This window comes from Genypterus blacodes, unplaced genomic scaffold, assembly GCF_046128005.1.
Source record: "Genypterus blacodes isolate CSIRO-AG114 ecotype Tasmania unplaced genomic scaffold, CSIRO-AGI_Gbla_v1 ptg000105l_1, whole genome shotgun sequence".
NCBI lineage: Eukaryota > Metazoa > Chordata > Actinopteri > Ophidiiformes > Ophidiidae > Genypterus > Genypterus blacodes.
Window position 1 is genome coordinate 203,747 of NW_027466909.1, and position 17,700 is coordinate 221,446.

The following is a 17,700-nucleotide window of genomic DNA, read 5'->3' on the forward strand; positions in this document are numbered from 1 at the left end:
AAGGAACAGACCTACACTGTGCAGCCCCATGCCCTCCGTGTAAACGTCTTATTCCACATTATTCAATCGCAGCACAGCATGCGTGGAAACACACTTAGCCTCAAGTGTTGCATTGTTCAGTTTGACCACAATTCCGCTCCCCTCCTGATAGTAAAACCTTGAACCTTCAATCTAATAATGTACAGTGACAACCAGCAAAGAAGTGAAAGAAAAATTATAATTTGTAAAGTAACTTTGAGGACTTTAACCCAAACAACCTTCCCTCTTGTGTAAACCTTCATCTGTGTATTGGTGGACACACTGAACCAGGATTGCTGTATTGTTGTCTTGCTATATTATATACTATATATATATTCCTCACCTACAGCTCCTATTCAAACATTGTTGTTTGAAGAGAGGAGGGCTCTCTCTCCCTCTCTTTCTCTCCCTCTCTCTGGATTGCTTCACCTGAGTTTTCTTTCATTTTATTTCCCATTTATAAACTTTTTACTTGTCTTCTAAGACAGTCTGGAGTCTGGAAATTATTGCCACCAACTAACTAACGAAAAGAAGGTGATTAGAAGCAATTTTGAATCATACAGACCAGAATGGATTAGAAAATAGATATCATTTAGATATTAAAGATATTTTTTTTAACATTCCAAAAATGAGTGTACAGTGTGTTTGAGTACTCACTGCACTCATCAGGGAGTCGAGCACACTGACAGCGAAAGCTGTGCCGCAGGCGAAGGGCTGAGTGAGGTACAGCTCAGTGTCTGGGTCGTCATCATCATCTTGGTCCAGGAACTGAACATTTGAGTCATTTACTGAGAGAAGGAAACAGAGGTGAGTTAGAGACTGAGGCTACGAAAAAACCACTGAGTGGAACACACTCACTAACACAACTGAGAAATATGGGATATTTCTCTTATTCACTTCAGCTTTGAAAAGAGTTGGAGTTTTGGGTATTGATGCAGGGTCTGACAAAAGTCTTGCAATATAATGCAAATGATGCACATTATATTTTCTTTTTTACACTTTGCAGTTTTTACAATTTCTTCTCAAAATATCTACAGTGTCATAAATTACCACCAATATGTCATTATTCAGATGCTGCAATTTGTGGCGCTTACTCAGCCTACAGTTCACATGCAGAGTGCGTTTCCTCCATTGAAACATTAAGAAAACATATATTCACATATGCATACACAGTGATAACCATTGTAGAAGTCCCTTTACATTTAGTCTGCATTAGCACCTCATAGCCACTGTTTCTTGTTCTTTTTCAATTACTGCAGTACAAAACCATTAAGGTATATTGCAATCACAACAGACACACACACGCACAGACACACAGATTTTAAATCAAGAGACAGTGGCCATTCTATTGATTGTGTAGCATTCATATTTAGCAAAGTGCTGAAATACAACACACGTAATTAAAGATAAATAAACGTATAAATAAAGATATATGTGCTGAATGTGTACACTATATGTATAGGTTGAATGATAATAAACTTTGACTAAATCTAAATCTACGTCTGAATGCAGTAAAAGTGAGACTTCAACGATGGCTTCTGTCAACACCATGCACTTAAAAACTCATGCTATGCATTTCAGAAGTTCCCCATGATTGATGTGTGTGTCACATCATCAACATTGACATTAGGCACCTCAAAAATGTACCTGTGCCCTGAAAATTAAATCAATGATTAATTAAAAAAAGACATCTTAAAGGTGAACAGAAGAAAACATGACGTCATGGATGGAGTTATCTTCTTCTGGTGCTGTGGATGCTAGTTTGCTCTCATACATAAATAAAAATGTATCCATTTCTATCATGCAAAATGTTATGTACCTGACAATGAATTGTGTGTGTTTAGTGTTAAAATATCCAAGTCTCTAAAATGTCCGACAAAGGAGGGGGGAGTACGTGACACGAAAATGAATCCTTGTGACTTTCTTGAGTCGGACAGCGTGAGTGAAGCTCGTTATTGTGACAAGTTAATAGGTGGAGTGGAGCCAAACACATTCCTCCAGGAAAGCAGGACGCAGGAAATCGATAATATGACCTGCAGCCCCCCTCCCACCCCATTTTTTATGGTTACGGCAACTCGAGCAGTCGGCGTGATTGTATACAAATCATTTCCAATGGCAGAACCAGAGTCACAATGAATAAAAATAAGGTTACAAGCATATAAATGCCATCGTCAACTATGGACTAAATACAAAGCTCTGCCGACTACAGGTGAAAATGGTCTGTTGTTTGGGATAAAGTGAGGGAACAGAAAGTCCAATGTGTCCAATGAGTGGCACATCTGTGTTCCCTATAGCGCCCGGCTCTTTCTTTACATTATCTCTCCCTCTCTAGCGCCAGTGGGTTCTGAAAGCTTCTGAGAGCAGCACTGTTTGAAAGAGAATCACACAAGGTTTCATTTGACGCCTGCAATGTCTTCTTCAGACGTGTGGTCTGGAGGAGAAAAATAAATAAACAGCTTAAAAGACTGTTTGATCTCCAGGTTTTTTTTCCTTTTTTGTGTCTGAAATCTGATTTCTTCCCAGGCTTCCTGTGCGCTGTGGAACAGAAATGTCAGTCAAAGAGACAAGGGGTTGATGCAAACGGCCTGGGCCAAAGGAGTGAAAAGAGTGTGTGTGTGTGTGTGTGTGTGTGTGCGTCTGTGTAAAGGAGAAGAGGGGTGAAGGGGAATGACGGGGGGAAGGAGGGGGTAGCCATGAAAACAGCCACAAGGACAGAGCGAGCATGATCAAAGGTCTAGCGATGCTCTGCAAACGCAACTGGAGGGGGCGAAGGAAAGAAACAAAAAGACGAAGAAAAAAAATCATTTAAAAAAAGGGGGGGGTGCCAAAACAAGACAGTCAATTTCAACCAGAACGGAGAATAAAAACGTGTTGGGAGTGAAGCCATGAGAGCGGCGAGGGCCTCGACTGCAGCCAGATAAATCAAGACAAGCTGATGAGGAGAGGAGCGGCGGAGCGAGGGAACGAGCGGCAGCGGAGGACAAAAGGCTCGGCTTACCCAGCTCCGTTATCATTTCTATGTTGGTTCCACTTTTTTTTTCCTGTCTGAGTGGAACCAACGGCAGCAGTTTGCCAGGTTTGGCTAATGGTGGCGAGGCAGAGAGGAGGGGAGAAATGAGGCAGTTATTGAAACAGTCGCAAAACCAAAAAAAACCCCGCGTAGCGCCGCCTCACAACTGGGCCGCTGTCAACTCCTGGATGTACCGCCAAGGCGTTCACGGTTGTCTGCCATCTTGAAAGGGCCGCGGATCAGAGCGTGCGGTAGATTGCGATGTTTGAACCGTTACAGGCCTACACCGCGAAAACAAAGACGAGTTAGAACACGTGGAGGCAGTCAAAGGGATGAACGGGGTCTTATCTGGTACACACCTACTGTACGCGTCACGCAACAAAACGGATCACGCAACTCAGACAATTCAACTTGGAATTCATCTGCTCCTGGCACTCTCTCCCCTGCGTGTTCCTACTCTTTCCCTTTCGAGGAGGAGGTGAAGGACAATGTTATCGCATCTGCTGCTGCCGTCGCGGTGAAATTCATTAGCTCCGAGCACAAACACTCCAGCTTCTGCCGGCTTGCATTCCGAGTCCTGGGCGGCCAAAAAAAAAAGCCAAACGACTCCCCGACGTGGATGGCGTCTACTTTTGATGATTACGCATGCAGCCAGGAGCGAGGCTAATGGCAGAGCCCTCTCCGCAGGTAATGGCTGGCCCTGTTACAAGTAACATTAGGTATCTCCTTTCCTTTCGCTGGTCTTTCCTCGCGCCGGCCTCATGCTCCGCTGCTCTCTAATTGGGTCAGGGGAGACAGAGTAGCCGGTCTCTGGTGCTTCTGTAAGGCCCTCTGAGATCTGAAAGTTTCATGAGTCCCCCGTACTACTGGGAATACAGCCACCGCCATTGTTATTAATAAATGGACCCATTTTGCAAGCATGGCACTTTTTCCCCCCCCCTCTACCTTTTCACTCTCTTGCTCTTTCCCTTTCTCTTCTCGCCCTCTCCATCAGGCTGTGTTGCTCTTGTGCATTAGCCGACAAACTGCAGGAGATTTAGCTTTAGTCTGAAAAACGCTCGTCTTGCGTTACGGACTCAGATCTGATATTTACTGGAACCTTTCAGCTGGTGTTATCGCCATTTGAACAATGATTCGTGTACAAATATGAACCCGAGTCGGGCAAAGCGACTGACAGTATGAAAGAAAGCGACCAAAGACATTCCACATCACACATTCCTGGTGTGTCTGTGAATGGGTTGGAACTTTTGGTAGTAGAGTGATGTTAAAGTTTGGGGCGCTATGTGTCTGCAAATGAGTTATGAGTTCATCTGAGGTTACTGTGTGTGGCATGCGACATCTGTACAAGTGCGCCTACGAAGATTGTCATTAATCCAGGTACGACTGGATGCTTCTACTAGGACTGGCAGTAGCAGACGAGGCCGCTGGACTTGCGCTTTTGTCTTGAAAATGTTTCTACCCTTGTCCAAGCTTCTCGGTGAAGATGAAGCTTCTCAAAGGAAGGAGAGACTTAAAAGCGAGTCCAGTTGCCTTTGACTGCTACTGAGGCGGCAGGTGGAGAGAGTGTTACCTAGTTCTGTGATGATGGGGATGTTGGATCCTGTGGTGACGGAAGCCTGACGCACGAAGCCATGTACTGGACTGCTGTCTGGAGATGACCTGTCCATTCCAGGAGGCGTGAAACCTGAACACAGATGTAGATCGGATCAGTAAAAAAGTAAGAAAAAAGAGTGTGACAGCAAAAGATACAAGGTACAGAAAACTACAATCCAAACACAAACGCATGTCTGGCTATTCCTGCACTGGTATCATAAGTGTACAGATGTGACCTGGAAGTCTGCATCAATACCATTATACAAAGTGCATGTCGCCTCACTCAATGTGGCGTGTGTTGACGTGTGCTTTCTGTGTCATTCAAAAGTGTGGATTGACAGAAAAAAAAAGGAAGAAGAGGAGGAGGAGGGTAAGCAAACAAGGCACCTGTGTGCAATTTGCAATACAGGCACCATGCTTTTAGGGGTCAGCCAAGACATATTTAGCATTCACAGCCCTCCATCAACGGGCTGATATAAATTTTATATGTTGTTCATTTTGTTACGATAAAATTGGCGAAGTGGATCCTGAAAACCTTTTATCGGAAGTGGCGTGGTTCAGAGGCATGAAATACAAGCGCGAGTGACAGCGGTATGAATTCACATGACTTCACATTTTTGCATTTCCTCAAAGTGACAAGTAAACACCTTAAATCTGTAATGCTATATGCATAATGCATCAACTGTGTTTTGACATCCATCATTTAGTGCTGACTACAGCAAAACGCTGGCTTATAGTTTCACTACCAAGGAAATATAAAGCAGGGAATATATTCAGGTCACAAAGTTTTAAAAGGATTGCAAATTCTCTGCAAGTGTGTGTTTGTGTGTATACGTGTGTGCGTGTGTGTGGCTGTCACGAACTCAATGAGCTGCTTACATTACAAAAGAGATCTTCTCACCCTTTGCAAGAGAAAAGACACCGAGTTTAGTACACAACAGGAAGCACACACTGAACTGGAGCCGGGGATAATCAGAAGTGTTGTTATGCCAATTATTGAACTTGGAAATAACGGCGCTTTGACACTCCAAGTCAAACAGAAAGCACGAGCTCAGTCAGTGCGAACATCATTTTGTCGATGTCCATAAAGGATGATGTTTACTCTTCTGGAGAGTGACAGTCAGTTTGGGATATCGCCTCTAAAAACACAGCTCTTACTGTATCATAGTGAACATGAAGATGATACACAGGTGTAGAGGAGCCTTTTTCTGTTGTGCACAGTGTGTAGTGCAGAACGCAATGGTTGGTGGGAGCAGGGATACATGATGCCTGCTGCTGAGCTGCTTTCACAACCTGTTAGGATACAAACAGCTCACAGACTACAGTATTAGTCAGTGAGCTGTACGTCTTCCTAAAGCCGAGCTGGAGAACTGTGAGACCAGCCTGCCGAAGGTTCTAATCATCCTCATCCTCACTCCACAGTAAGTATGGAGTAAATATTACAGCAACCTAAATGATCTGATACAGCCAAGAGGGTAATTTATGATTTAGAGGAAAATATAGATCTTACATGAAGTATTTAAGGGAATGAAAATACAATTTGTCTTCTTTTTCAGATGGCCTTCGGCAAAAACAGGTTAACTAACAGTGTCTTCCTGTCTTTAGCCCTTAAAATACCCAGCAAATCATAAGGACACCTGATTATATCTTTACTTTATCTTTAATTCCAATATTGAATTTAAAATGGAATATATTTTTAAAAATCTAAAAGAAAAAACCCTATATTTTTTCCTAATATAGATAGAGATGCTAAATATGGAGAAAAATCTTAATCCTTGCAACTTCTTCCACACCTGATTAAATGATTGTAAACAAAAGTTAAATTGAATGAAAAATAAAAGAGCAGAACATTCTTTAAATCCAGAGGCTGTATAGCATTTGGAGATCAGCTCTTCATATTTACTTCTCTCCTTTCGAGGAGCCAAAGTTTACGGTCAAACCCGTGCCTCCCTCCTGGCTGAGAATGAAACCTCGTCTGTGTTTCTGCAACGTACAGCAGACATGTGAGATCTGGGTTACATGCCCCTTTACCCCCTGTAGCCCCCCAGGCACAGCTGAGCTCTGTGGTCGACTACACGCTGCAGCAGCCGTGAGAAGCTCTCCCCCAGGAAAGCTCATGTTTACTTATTCATTTGCACCTCCTTGTTTTAAATTCCACAGACGGCACCAGAATGGGAGCATCGCTAGGAGGCAGGAATCCCCAAAGCGACACCTGTGATACAATAGCAGCGTCTGAGTGTACGTGTGTGTTTCTGCGTGTCGGCATGATTGCGTGCGTGCATCTGTGTATGATTCCCAAAGTGAAGTATTTATCACTGGAGCGGTTGGTTGACATAAGACCCAATTATTGATGACAATAGGCTCCATCAATCGACCCTGGGAGAGGATATAGGCTGGTGCGCCTCCATATTGAGGTGGCTCTGGGTGAAAACGGCTCCCCAGAGCGGCTCGCGCTCAGATTTACCCCCGCTTATTGTGCCTCGGCGGCGCGGCTATCGACAGGACATCACTCACTCACGGCCGGAGAAATAACAGCATTGGCATTCTCCTAAAACATGTGGAAGTGCTCGGCACTAAAAATAACGGCCTCTTGGACCTTCATCTTTGATTTGTATTTACAACATTCAGCGCCGTGGCATTAAATAGCAGTGAGCTAAAGGCACGCCACGTCTCTGCAGCTAATGATAAACTGAAGACTGTGGATGTGTCTGATGCATTGCATGTGTGTCTGTGTCTGTGTGTGTCTGTGTGTGTGTGTGTGTTTGCGTGCATTCATACGCAAAGAGGTGTGGTTGTGTGTGTGTGACTGTTTTGTTGTGACTAATGAGGAGCAGCTGAATTGGCCTGCCTGGTGATTTGTACTAGCTGCTTAATGATGATGAGGCCTGATGGGATGCCAGGTTCGTGTGTTTGTCTGCAAACATCAACAATCTGTTCCAGACGATCTGCCAGACACCAGATCAGGGGGAACAACATCAAATGACACAGTCACGTTGATTACATCATTAAAAAGTATTATCAAGGAGCTTTAGCGGCATGTAATTGCTACGGACAAGAGTGGAATAATCTGAAAATGATGTGGAGTAAACACTCTTCAGAGGCTTAATGAAGCAATCAACACTGTGTTATGTGTGCGCGTGTCGTCGGGAGTTACAGTAAAGTCAGTTTAGAGATGCCAGTCAAAGTCGCAGGGTGTTTCGGTTAGGGGGGGACATAAGAGACTCTACAGTACATCCATCCCTCCTCTCTCTTCTTCTTCTTCCATCTTAAGAGTTCCATCATTCCCTCCCTGCCACAACTTGTCCCCTTTGGGCAGCAGCACACATGGTGGAGCTCCTTACCTTGGGAATTAGCCTGCAAGACCCCGATGCTGTCATCAAACTGCATAGATTTGATGTTCAGCGACGCCAAGATGCATTCCTTATCCTGCAGCGAGGCGTCGTCGATATTGTTCTGATTGGCTGACAGTATCACGCACATGTCGCAGAGGTTGATGTTGACAGCCCTCAAGTCTGCCCGACTTAATGGTGTACCCTTTAGGGGGAGGAGAAGAGAGAGACAGAAGGAGAGAGAGAGAGACAGAGACACGAAGAGAGGAGTGAGCCCAGTGGAGCGCTGGGAAATTAGTTAACAAGAATTCTTGTTGTGAGGCGATGACATTCCGCTGATCTAACTGGGCATCTGGGAATCAGAGACACGGACTAATCTAAAGGCGATTCCGTGCTGAGGCTCTGTGCTCGGGGTTCCTCTCTCATCATCACTCAAACCAGGCCTAACAAGCTCCAAGGCAGCCAGCAATGCCATCTGTGATGTTGCCGCTCACATAAACTCTGGTCTTGAACATGCAGGACGAGGACGTGTAGCTGAGCTATGGCTGCGCCAGCATTCAATTGAGTCATTTGAGATCAAATCGGAATATCAATGTAGTTCAAAACATGCTTGATCCCAGCTCTGCCTCTTACTATGGTAGTGGGCGGTGTATACTCACAGGTAAGATGGACACCTTGGGGAAGTTGTGCAAGGTTTCCCACTCTCTGCGCAGGTATTCAAGCGAGCCCACAAACACTATGGGCTTCAGCTCGTGGTAATGGAAGTTACTGGCTCTTAAAGGCATCACCAAGTTTCGCAGCCCCACCAAAGCGGACGTGACATCCCCAAATATACAGACCACTACATGACCACTCAACACCGTCATGGAGGCTTCGCTTCGGGTCTGCTCCAAAGAGAAGGGGACAGAGAAGAGTAGAGAGAGAGAACGGATCAGGGTTGCGAACAGATTGAAATATACAAATGGGCGCTGCCAACAGGGAGGAAGAAAATCGTGCAGAGTTGATGCAAAAGCCACAGGGGGGCAATGAGAGAGTAGAAACATGTATAGAACGACTTCTGGTGTTTTGCTCCACAGCGCCACAACCAGGACCGGCTGCTTCTGCCTCAAACTTTGGTCCATTTTGCTGCCAGCAACCAAAGTTTGACGTCACTGCCCCCGCAGGTTTGTCAGGTATTGCATCTTTGTGTAAAGTACTTAGGCAGGAGCTACAACCGACACTTCTTAGGTAGCCACAGGTATCTACATGCATACTTCTAGATTTCACCTTCAACCTGCTGAGAGTTGAAGTCTAATCCACTCCAAACAATTGCAACAGAAAAATGTTTTCTATATGCTGTATCGACTTTAGCTGTGCAAAGTCGCTCTTGGCAACTTTGCACCAACCCTGAAAACTGAGAAATGTATGTCTAAAGCTCAACGCTAACAAAGCTCCTGTTTAAAGCAGCTCAGAAAGTGTTAGTGCGTGTGTGTGTGTGTCTGTGTGTGTGTGTCTGTGTGTGTGTGTGTGTGTGTGTGTGTGTGTGTGTGTGTGTGTGTGTGTGTGTGTGAAGTTGTTGACAGATCGGTGTTGGGCGTATAAAGAAAACATTCGACTCACCTTGAAACAACAGAGAGGCAGTGAGAGAGATTTTGATACACATTAGTACGTGATTGTGTTTACTGCAGTGCGTGGGTGGGAGAGTTTTGCTCCTCCGCATACTTACTTAACCTCTGCATTTGTTCTTTTCCTAAACATTTCATGTGTACAGGTTTGCGCTAAGCGAGATCTCGGCCGCACACACTCACCAGGATGACCTTTTCGATCTCCTTTGACGGGCACCAGTGAAACATCCCTGTCGAGTCATACCTCTTCACGTTCATGTCCATGTTCTCGATCTGGTCGTTCCCGGGGATCAGGAGGGGGTCGTGTCTGTTGAGGGAAAACGATCAGGTATGAAAACCAGACAGATCACTTCTTCGCTCAATTCATCACTCGGAATTTCCTCATCGGGATTACAGACGTGTATCCGGCGGTCACCCTGATGCTCTTCAGAGTGCGAGCCTGCGTGCTGCCGTCTGACACGGAACGACAACACAAAGCCAATTACCAGCTTTTACCCTCTGTACCGCTTCCTGACACCGTGTGGCACAAACAGTAAAAGCTCCAACAAGGCTTGCACTTTTAAATATTTCAGGAATTTGCCCAATCTCATTTTGCTTCCCGCGACTGACGGCCATTAATGTTTCAGCAGCGTGTCACAGCCAAACAGACTAATCTACAGCAGGGGAGCAGCTGAGTTTTATCCGGTGTAACACTGACCAGAAAGGGCCTCCTGTCACTGCCGTTACACCAGTGTTCCCGCTCCTGCGCTCATTCTACACGACGTGATCTCACAGAAACACGTAACCCCAAAATATGACGACCTACTGTGGATCCTGGTGATTTTCTCCCCCTAATGAACATCACTTCATTTACAGCCATACAGCAACGAGAGTAATGAAATCTTATCTCATCAGCAGCACAGCTCAGAATCCAAAAAATGAGAGAGAGCCAGATGGAGAGAGAGAGACGGGCGTTTGAGTAATATGGGAGAAGAATTTGACATATATCTCTCTCAGTATCAGTCTCTCTACCCTCTATCAACACTGTCATTCACTGACAAGGCTTTGATGTTGCTTCTTCCTTCAGCCGGCATTTGGGTTGCATGCCATCGCGAGAAAAGTTGAAGTTGAAAAAAAAGAAGAAGAAGCTGTCAATTAGCCTCTCTCTCTCCTTCTCTCTCGCCCTCTCTCTCCCTCTCTATCTCTCTCTCTCTATCAGTTAGTGCAGGTGATAATAACACTGACAGCATTTAGTGTTTTTACACTCAGCCTGAATCTTTCATCCAGAGCCGCGTGTTGCGCCAATCAACTGCAGGAGGCCCCCCTTCGCCCCGTCTCCCACCCCCACCCCTCCACCCCACCCCCGTCACTTCAATCTGCTCGGCTCCACTCGCCTCCATGCAGGGGCTGACTGGTGCAGGCGGGCTGCCGCTCCACCTCTCTCTCTGCCAAGACAGCTATCTTTCACAGAGCTGTCAGCAGCGTGACTGGCAGCCTGTCACACACACACACACACACACACGCCCCCTCCTCCCCGCCCGGGGTTGAACCTACCACGAGGCTCGGCGAGAGCAGACATGACGTCTGAGCCGCGGCGCCACGCCCAAGGGATGTCAGCGGCGGATGATACTGTGACTTTCTCGGATGCGTGTTGTCAGTTGTGACCCGTCAAAGAGGTTTGTGGAAGTGGTGTTAATGCCGCCGCGGCAACGGCAGCTTGTTAGCGCGGTGACACGCCTGATTGGCTGCAGGGAAATGACTTTGTACTAACGCAGCCGGGCAGAGGGCAGGTCAACCCAGAGGTAAACCCTGATTAAAAGTGACCTCGTGTAGGAAAAGAGCGCAGTTATGTCCCAAATACAAAGCAAAGGAGGATACTTTTGAAATTTTAATGTGTACGGATGGAATTTAGCGCAATGCGTTCACAGCCCGACGCATTACAGAGTGAATATTTCCAAAGTATTTTATCAGATGCACTTTATATAGGACAAATATCTCCCTCACAGCGTGTCTCACTCCCCGTCTCTCTTTATTCCTTCGTCTCTCCCTCCCTCCCTCAGTATATATTTCAAACGGCGTTGAGTTATTCCAGTGTATCACTCCGCAGTCACAAACTGGGGATGGGCGTGCTCCCACAATCCCTTTCTGCCAGGCTACGAAGGCAGCCTCTCGCTTTGAAAATTTTCCCCATCATGCAAACTGACAAAGGCATGCTTTTCAAAAACCCACAGCCAATCTGTTGATCATTATTTATTTACAAAGGCCTTCAGGCTGCAAGTCCTGTAAAAACCATACTTGATATGGTATATGCTTGCACTGCTGCTCGCTCTCTTCAGCGTCTCACCCCCCCTTTCCTCCTCCTCCTCGCTTGTAGAATAAAGTATCCCTAAGGCTACCTCAAACAATCACTTTTCATTGTGCATAAAATCCACCTTGTAAAGCACAACTGTTTAATATATACGCTGTTATACGTCGAAGGGGGCAGCTGTGAAGGGGGGCCGTGGACCGCGATGGGTAATTTGATGTTTTGCTGAGGGCGAGGACTTGGAGAAAAAAACGAGTCTACACCTATAACAGAGGACCTGTCATCCCAGTACCCAAGAGCCAGCAGAATACAGAAGCTACCCTAAAGCAGAGAAAACTTTGACACCGCTTTGAAGCCTTTTCAAAACCCAGTAAATAACTCGCAAGAATTATTATCACTGCGAGATCAAAGCAGAGATGCATATATTACATGGCAAGCAGGGACCGTTCCTCAGCAAAGAAAGAGGCAGAGAAGAAAAGGTTGCGTGCTTTAAGTTAGGCAAACTAAACACCCTTTTAAACAAGCATTTAGCTGGAAATGTGCCAGTGTTTGGTTGTGTTTTCTCCCTCTGAGCGAGGGCATCTGAAATGATGCAAACGAGACTGAAGGGTACGACTCTGTGTCGGGCTAATGGTTTGGCAAGTGCGAAGGCTTATTAAACGCCTGTTTTTCTGGAGAAGTTGAGGGGGAGGACGACCAGGATGCTGGACAAATTCGCAAATCACACTGGCACGTTAGTGCAGTAGGAGGGAACGTTGCCTAAGGGAAGCTAGCAGGGCTAAAATACCAGGATTTAAGGAAAATACACAGTAATAACCAAAAACACTATCAACCAAGTGAAGTCAGAAATAAGTTGTGCTGCATAAAATTCAATATCAAGCCTCGGGTACAAAGTCTTTTGTGTAATTTTGCTTTTCATTTATTTTGGCTCTCATTTGCAACCACAAATGTTGCAGTATAGGATTACAATGATTGACTGAACAGGAGAACAAAGCTCTGCAACTGATACCTCGTAAGATGTGATCAGAAATTCTCCAAATATCTTTTTCTATACAAAGAAAAAAAATGGGAAAAAAATGGGAAAATCTCACTCTTACTGTTGAAATTATTTGTTAGTTTATATTTCCCCTCCACATTTTCTCAATCTTGTTTTTTTATTTCAAAAAGCAAATACTAATCACAAATCTAGACTTGTTGTAAATTCTTTAGCTATTTCTAATTTTACTCCTTACTTAGGATTGTCCTGAAAACAAGTTCTGCAGTTGTTGATCGGTGTGAAATAACAAACAAAACTGTAGAAATCACCTTCTGAACATTATTATCCCACATCCTTAAATAAACAATACCATGAACAAACCTGAGCCTCTGTGACAACGCCCATAACGCTGCTTCTCTTTAGAAACAGGCGGCTAAGCTCGCCGTGTTCCTGTCCTGTTACATATTCCCCATCATCCTGCCGTCCCACCTCACAGCCACGGGCGCACACACACACAAAAACCTACCTCCCTTTTATCCTTCAAAATCAATTAACAGCAATTTAATTCCACGGGACAGCATAAAAGGGAGGTAATATTTGAATTCATATTTGATTGTGATGATACATCTCGCATATGGCCTTAAGTACCAGAAACGCTACTCGCAGGGGTTCCCACAATAGAAGAGTTAGCCTGAGGGCAAAGTAACCATGCAGGTCCCCTGATTGGTTGCTGGTGTCATTAGTGCCAGCATTGTTTAAGGAGTACATGTGGACCAGACCGGAGGAGGTGACAGCTGGGACTTTAAAGCCAGAGGAGTTCTCAAACGGCTCCTCGCAGCCTCTTTTCATGACAGAAATATTATTTCAGCTCTGTCATTAACAGCAGACAGCATGCCATCCTAAACAGCCAGAGCCTAACGGGGCACTTCTTCCTCTCTCTTTCGCTCACAGACTTTCTTACCTCCCTCTTCTGCCACCCCTAATTTGCCCCCTCCCCATCCATCCAAACTCCCACCATCTCACCATCAGCGAGCATCATCCGCCTCTGAAGTATCTCTCTCGCACGCATCCTTCCATCCCCGTCCTCCCCCTTTTCCCCCCTCACTCCCTTTTTTTTTGAAGGCTGGAAGAAGGGTATAAAAATCGGCGCCTTACCTCATCATTTTGGGCGAGTTGTTGGGCGAGTTTCGCATCCCTCCGTTGCGCTGCTTCTTTTTGGGCGACAGCGTTGACGGATCGTCCTCGACTGCAAACACACGCACAAAATGTCAGAACAGGAGCAAGCGTTTGGAGGGGTAAAAAGCACTGGACCTGACATTAAAGAAAAACACAGGGTCCATCTTTGCAAACGGAAACAAAACAAAAAAACTAAATTAATCCACTGTCAAACTGAGGGAACGCTTATATACATAAAAAGCGTTAGTAAGGGGCAAAGGTAAATTTCAGAAAGGCAGGAGAAAACCACGGAGAAAAACCAATTAAAGACCTAGAAATGTCACCGAAGGCTCACATCCCCAAACCCCCCATACTTTGCTTATTCTAAGGTGCAGTTTTACCTATAGAATTGTATGCTGCCTATGTTCAGGTGCTTGAACCGCCAGCAGTCTGCATCAGAGTGACCATGCTTACCATTAATTGCCATGTGATGGTGCTGGACTGTCATTGTCAGTGGGGACACGGTGAAAGCGGTGACACAATGAGAGATAAAGGGGAGGTTATGAAGATGGATTTTTGGAGTAGTTTGACATGTTTCGTTTTGATGATTCTTATCTGATCCCAATCCCATCATTCAAGCTCTAACTAGGGCGCACAGTGGCTCTTCTACAGGTCTACCTCCATGCCAAAGGAACACTCAACACACAAGTTGAAGAACAGCACTCCACAGGGTGTCAATTAGTGTGTCATCCACATACAGAGCAGATTCCTATGATCTTATTTCCATTTCGGGGTGCATATAGACACGTATTTAATACGACATCATCGCTGTGCACACTGAGCAAAGAAACAGGTAGCATCTCTTTAAGGCTGCTGTGTTCTGATTGGACGTCGGGCCCGAGTTGGAAACACAAAAGATTCAACAACAAGGCATCGATATCGTAGGACACTGAAATGTTGTACGTCTGTCTTAGCGACTATGCTACCTAACCCAAGCCAAACCCCAACTATAGCTTTGCTTCTATACCCGTTAGTGTCTACACTTAACTCCCTAAGTATGTCCTCTTTAAATGAAAAATACTTTACAGAACTCCATGTTCGCCAAATATCCCCTTTTTGTCTTTGACGCTTTGGTGGTAAACATTAGCAGGATCCTTCGCCGGAGTCATAACTACTTCTCTTTAGATGATCTCGAGCTGATTTAAGCTTAGCTCCCCTTTCTTGTGTCAAGAGATGTAAAAAAAAGACGCAAATCTATTTTTTAAACTTTCTGTCTACGGTCCCAGACAGAGAGGACAAGCACGAACAGCCACAGAGAGAGCGAGCTCAAGCGTCTGAAGACTTCAGTCTAGTTAACAGCAGTCTGATCTTCACTACTGTCTGCGTTTGAAGAGCTCTCAGACAGGCACCCAGATACTCTCATCCGCTCTGAACTCTACCAGCTCAAATGCCAAGAGCAGCATCACTTCAAAACCATATTAGTCCTTTGGTTAGAAATCAATAACACAGCATGATATTAGTGCAAATCAATGCGCTGCACTGCAAAACTGTGACTATTCCAAGCACGTGAAATTTCATTATTGTCTCAGCGAGCCATTCCAGGCTGTCACCTAATTCTGCCTAATAAAAGATAAGAAATATGACTTTGCCTTCTAATAAAATGTCATTCTCTGACATTTCCTTTATGCGTTTGGATGTTCTGAATATCTCATATCACAAGCACTTTCCACTTTACAAATAATTCTCTCTGCTATGTGCTTTGAAAATACCACATCTGAAAATATGCATCTCTAATCAGGCTGCTTGAAGGACTGGTTTAAACTTAATTTGTTAACAGTAACCTCTTGCAAAATAACACAGAAGGCTTCTATTAGCTTTACCGCAGCTCACAAGCTCACAACTCCTGCAGCATTTGAGAGAATAAATGCTGAAAAGAAACTAAAGCCTCTCTTGTAATTCATTTGGAAGTCACCCAGGCAGCGACACCGGCAGGCAAATCCGTGCAAAGGAGCAGCAGCAGCTCCAGCAGAGTGAAGTCTCATGCAGCAAACAACACAAGATGGTAGGATGGGACAGGCGGGGTTACTGACTGATGCATCCCGCTAAGGGGGGCAACCTACAGTGCCTACTGTGACCGAGCAGCACGGCATTACTGGGGTGGTAGCGGTATTTCCCCGGCAGACTGCGGGCCCGGTTCAGCCGACTCTCAGCCAGGGATCTGCCAGCCGCATCTCCGGGGCCCGAGATGCTGAGGCGCAGTCGCGTGGGGACGGCCCCAAACCCGGGCCCCGCAGGGAGCAGGCTTCCTTTACGGTTATTAACAAGTGGGATGTCTGCCGTGCCCGGGCTGACCAAAGGGTCCTGGCTGGGGTGGAGGGCGGTGGGATGGAATGTGTTTGAGCTGACGGAGATGGAGGCGCAGTTGTTGGTTTTAATCGATCGCTTTTGAAAAGTCGGTCTAACTTCATCCGTTACTGTCAAACAATGGAGAATGACAAGAGTGAGAGAGAACCTGAAAAGTGACCAGACCTACAACAGGGTTCGGTCAAATTCTTTAGATTTGTCCTGTCGCTAGAAACTAAATCCACATTTTATTTTAGGAAGCAATCAAGTCGAATTGTAAAGAAGAGAGGCAGTAATGGCAAATTGTTGAGTATTTTCCTTGCAGTCCAATCATTTCAACCAAAATGTCAATTAAACTTCCATCTTCATCATTTATTTAACTGTGAAAAATTCACTGTGACATTTACGTAGCATTTGTCACAAACATGAATTAATCACAAGCTTCTATCTCAGTTGTGTTACTCTGCCTGGTAGAACAAAGCAGACACTGTTCAGCTGAAGTCACCCACATATCACATTACTGTCATTCAAATCCAAGAGTCAAGCTAATAATTTATCATTTCACTTATTAAGAACGTAACATTTCACAGTTAACATTGGATTGTGTGTGAAATTGAGGTTTCATTCAGCATCAAAACTGCAGCTGTCACATCCTCATTGTGGCTTTACTGTTAGTGTGGCAATAATCACAATAATTCCAGGGCCACTGTGTCAAATATGGGAATACACATTCTGTGCATGAAGGAATGCATGCACTCGATTCCCAACTAATCTTCTCATCTGAACACACACACACCCACCCACACGCAACAATCCCACTACTGTTGCCAAGCCACCCTATATATTTGCATGTATTGAGGGGTCAGGGCACACTGCTGTACACACAATGGGAGTGTGTTGTAGCCGTTTGGGAGAGGTGGAGCCCTGTCCTCCCTTTAGTAGAATGGGTGGTTGGTTGGTAGAGAGAGCATGGTTGGGTGGCCCCGGGCGATAAACAGACGTTTATCCCAGCCGTCAGCTGCCTCCTTGATTTACAGGGCGCCACCGATAACTCCTGGATTCATCTGGCCCTTGTCAAACACGAGCAGTGTTCCAGCGCGCTCAGCCAGCCTGGCAGGTTCACTGTGTGCTCTGAACAACCCAGACGGCAACTGTCCCTTCCTGAAATGCTTATCACCTGACGGCAATACAGTGCATGCAAGCCTCATTGGATCCCAGTGTGATCCAATGCAAACTGGACAATGAGGAGCTACAATAACGTATCAAAAAATGTTTGTGTCTCAATGTGAGCACTGCTTGTGCAGTGTTTATTTTGTACGAACAAGCTTTGCACATTTGTGCACTGTACACACGTGAAATTTTTGTTTGTTATGGATAAATGTGAAAAT

General features: G+C 45.3%; 1 protein-coding gene across 2 annotated transcripts in view; it reads right to left on the minus strand.

Moving 5' to 3' along the window:
- kcnma1a (potassium large conductance calcium-activated channel, subfamily M, alpha member 1a) overlaps positions 1-17,700 on the minus strand; it is a 126,800-nt gene that overhangs the window by 10,259 nt on the left and 98,841 nt on the right. For both annotated transcript variants that reach the window (XM_076160444.1, XM_076160445.1), the window contains exons 19-24: positions 13,970-14,060; positions 9,738-9,861; positions 8,610-8,834; positions 7,963-8,155; positions 4,599-4,712; positions 676-806 (exon numbers count right to left, since the gene is read on the minus strand). In XM_076160444.1, coding sequence (XP_076016559.1) covers positions 676-806; positions 4,599-4,712; positions 7,963-8,155; positions 8,610-8,834; positions 9,738-9,861; positions 13,970-14,060 — 878 coding nt within the window. The remainder of the gene's footprint in view (positions 1-675; positions 807-4,598; positions 4,713-7,962; positions 8,156-8,609; positions 8,835-9,737; positions 9,862-13,969; positions 14,061-17,700) is intronic.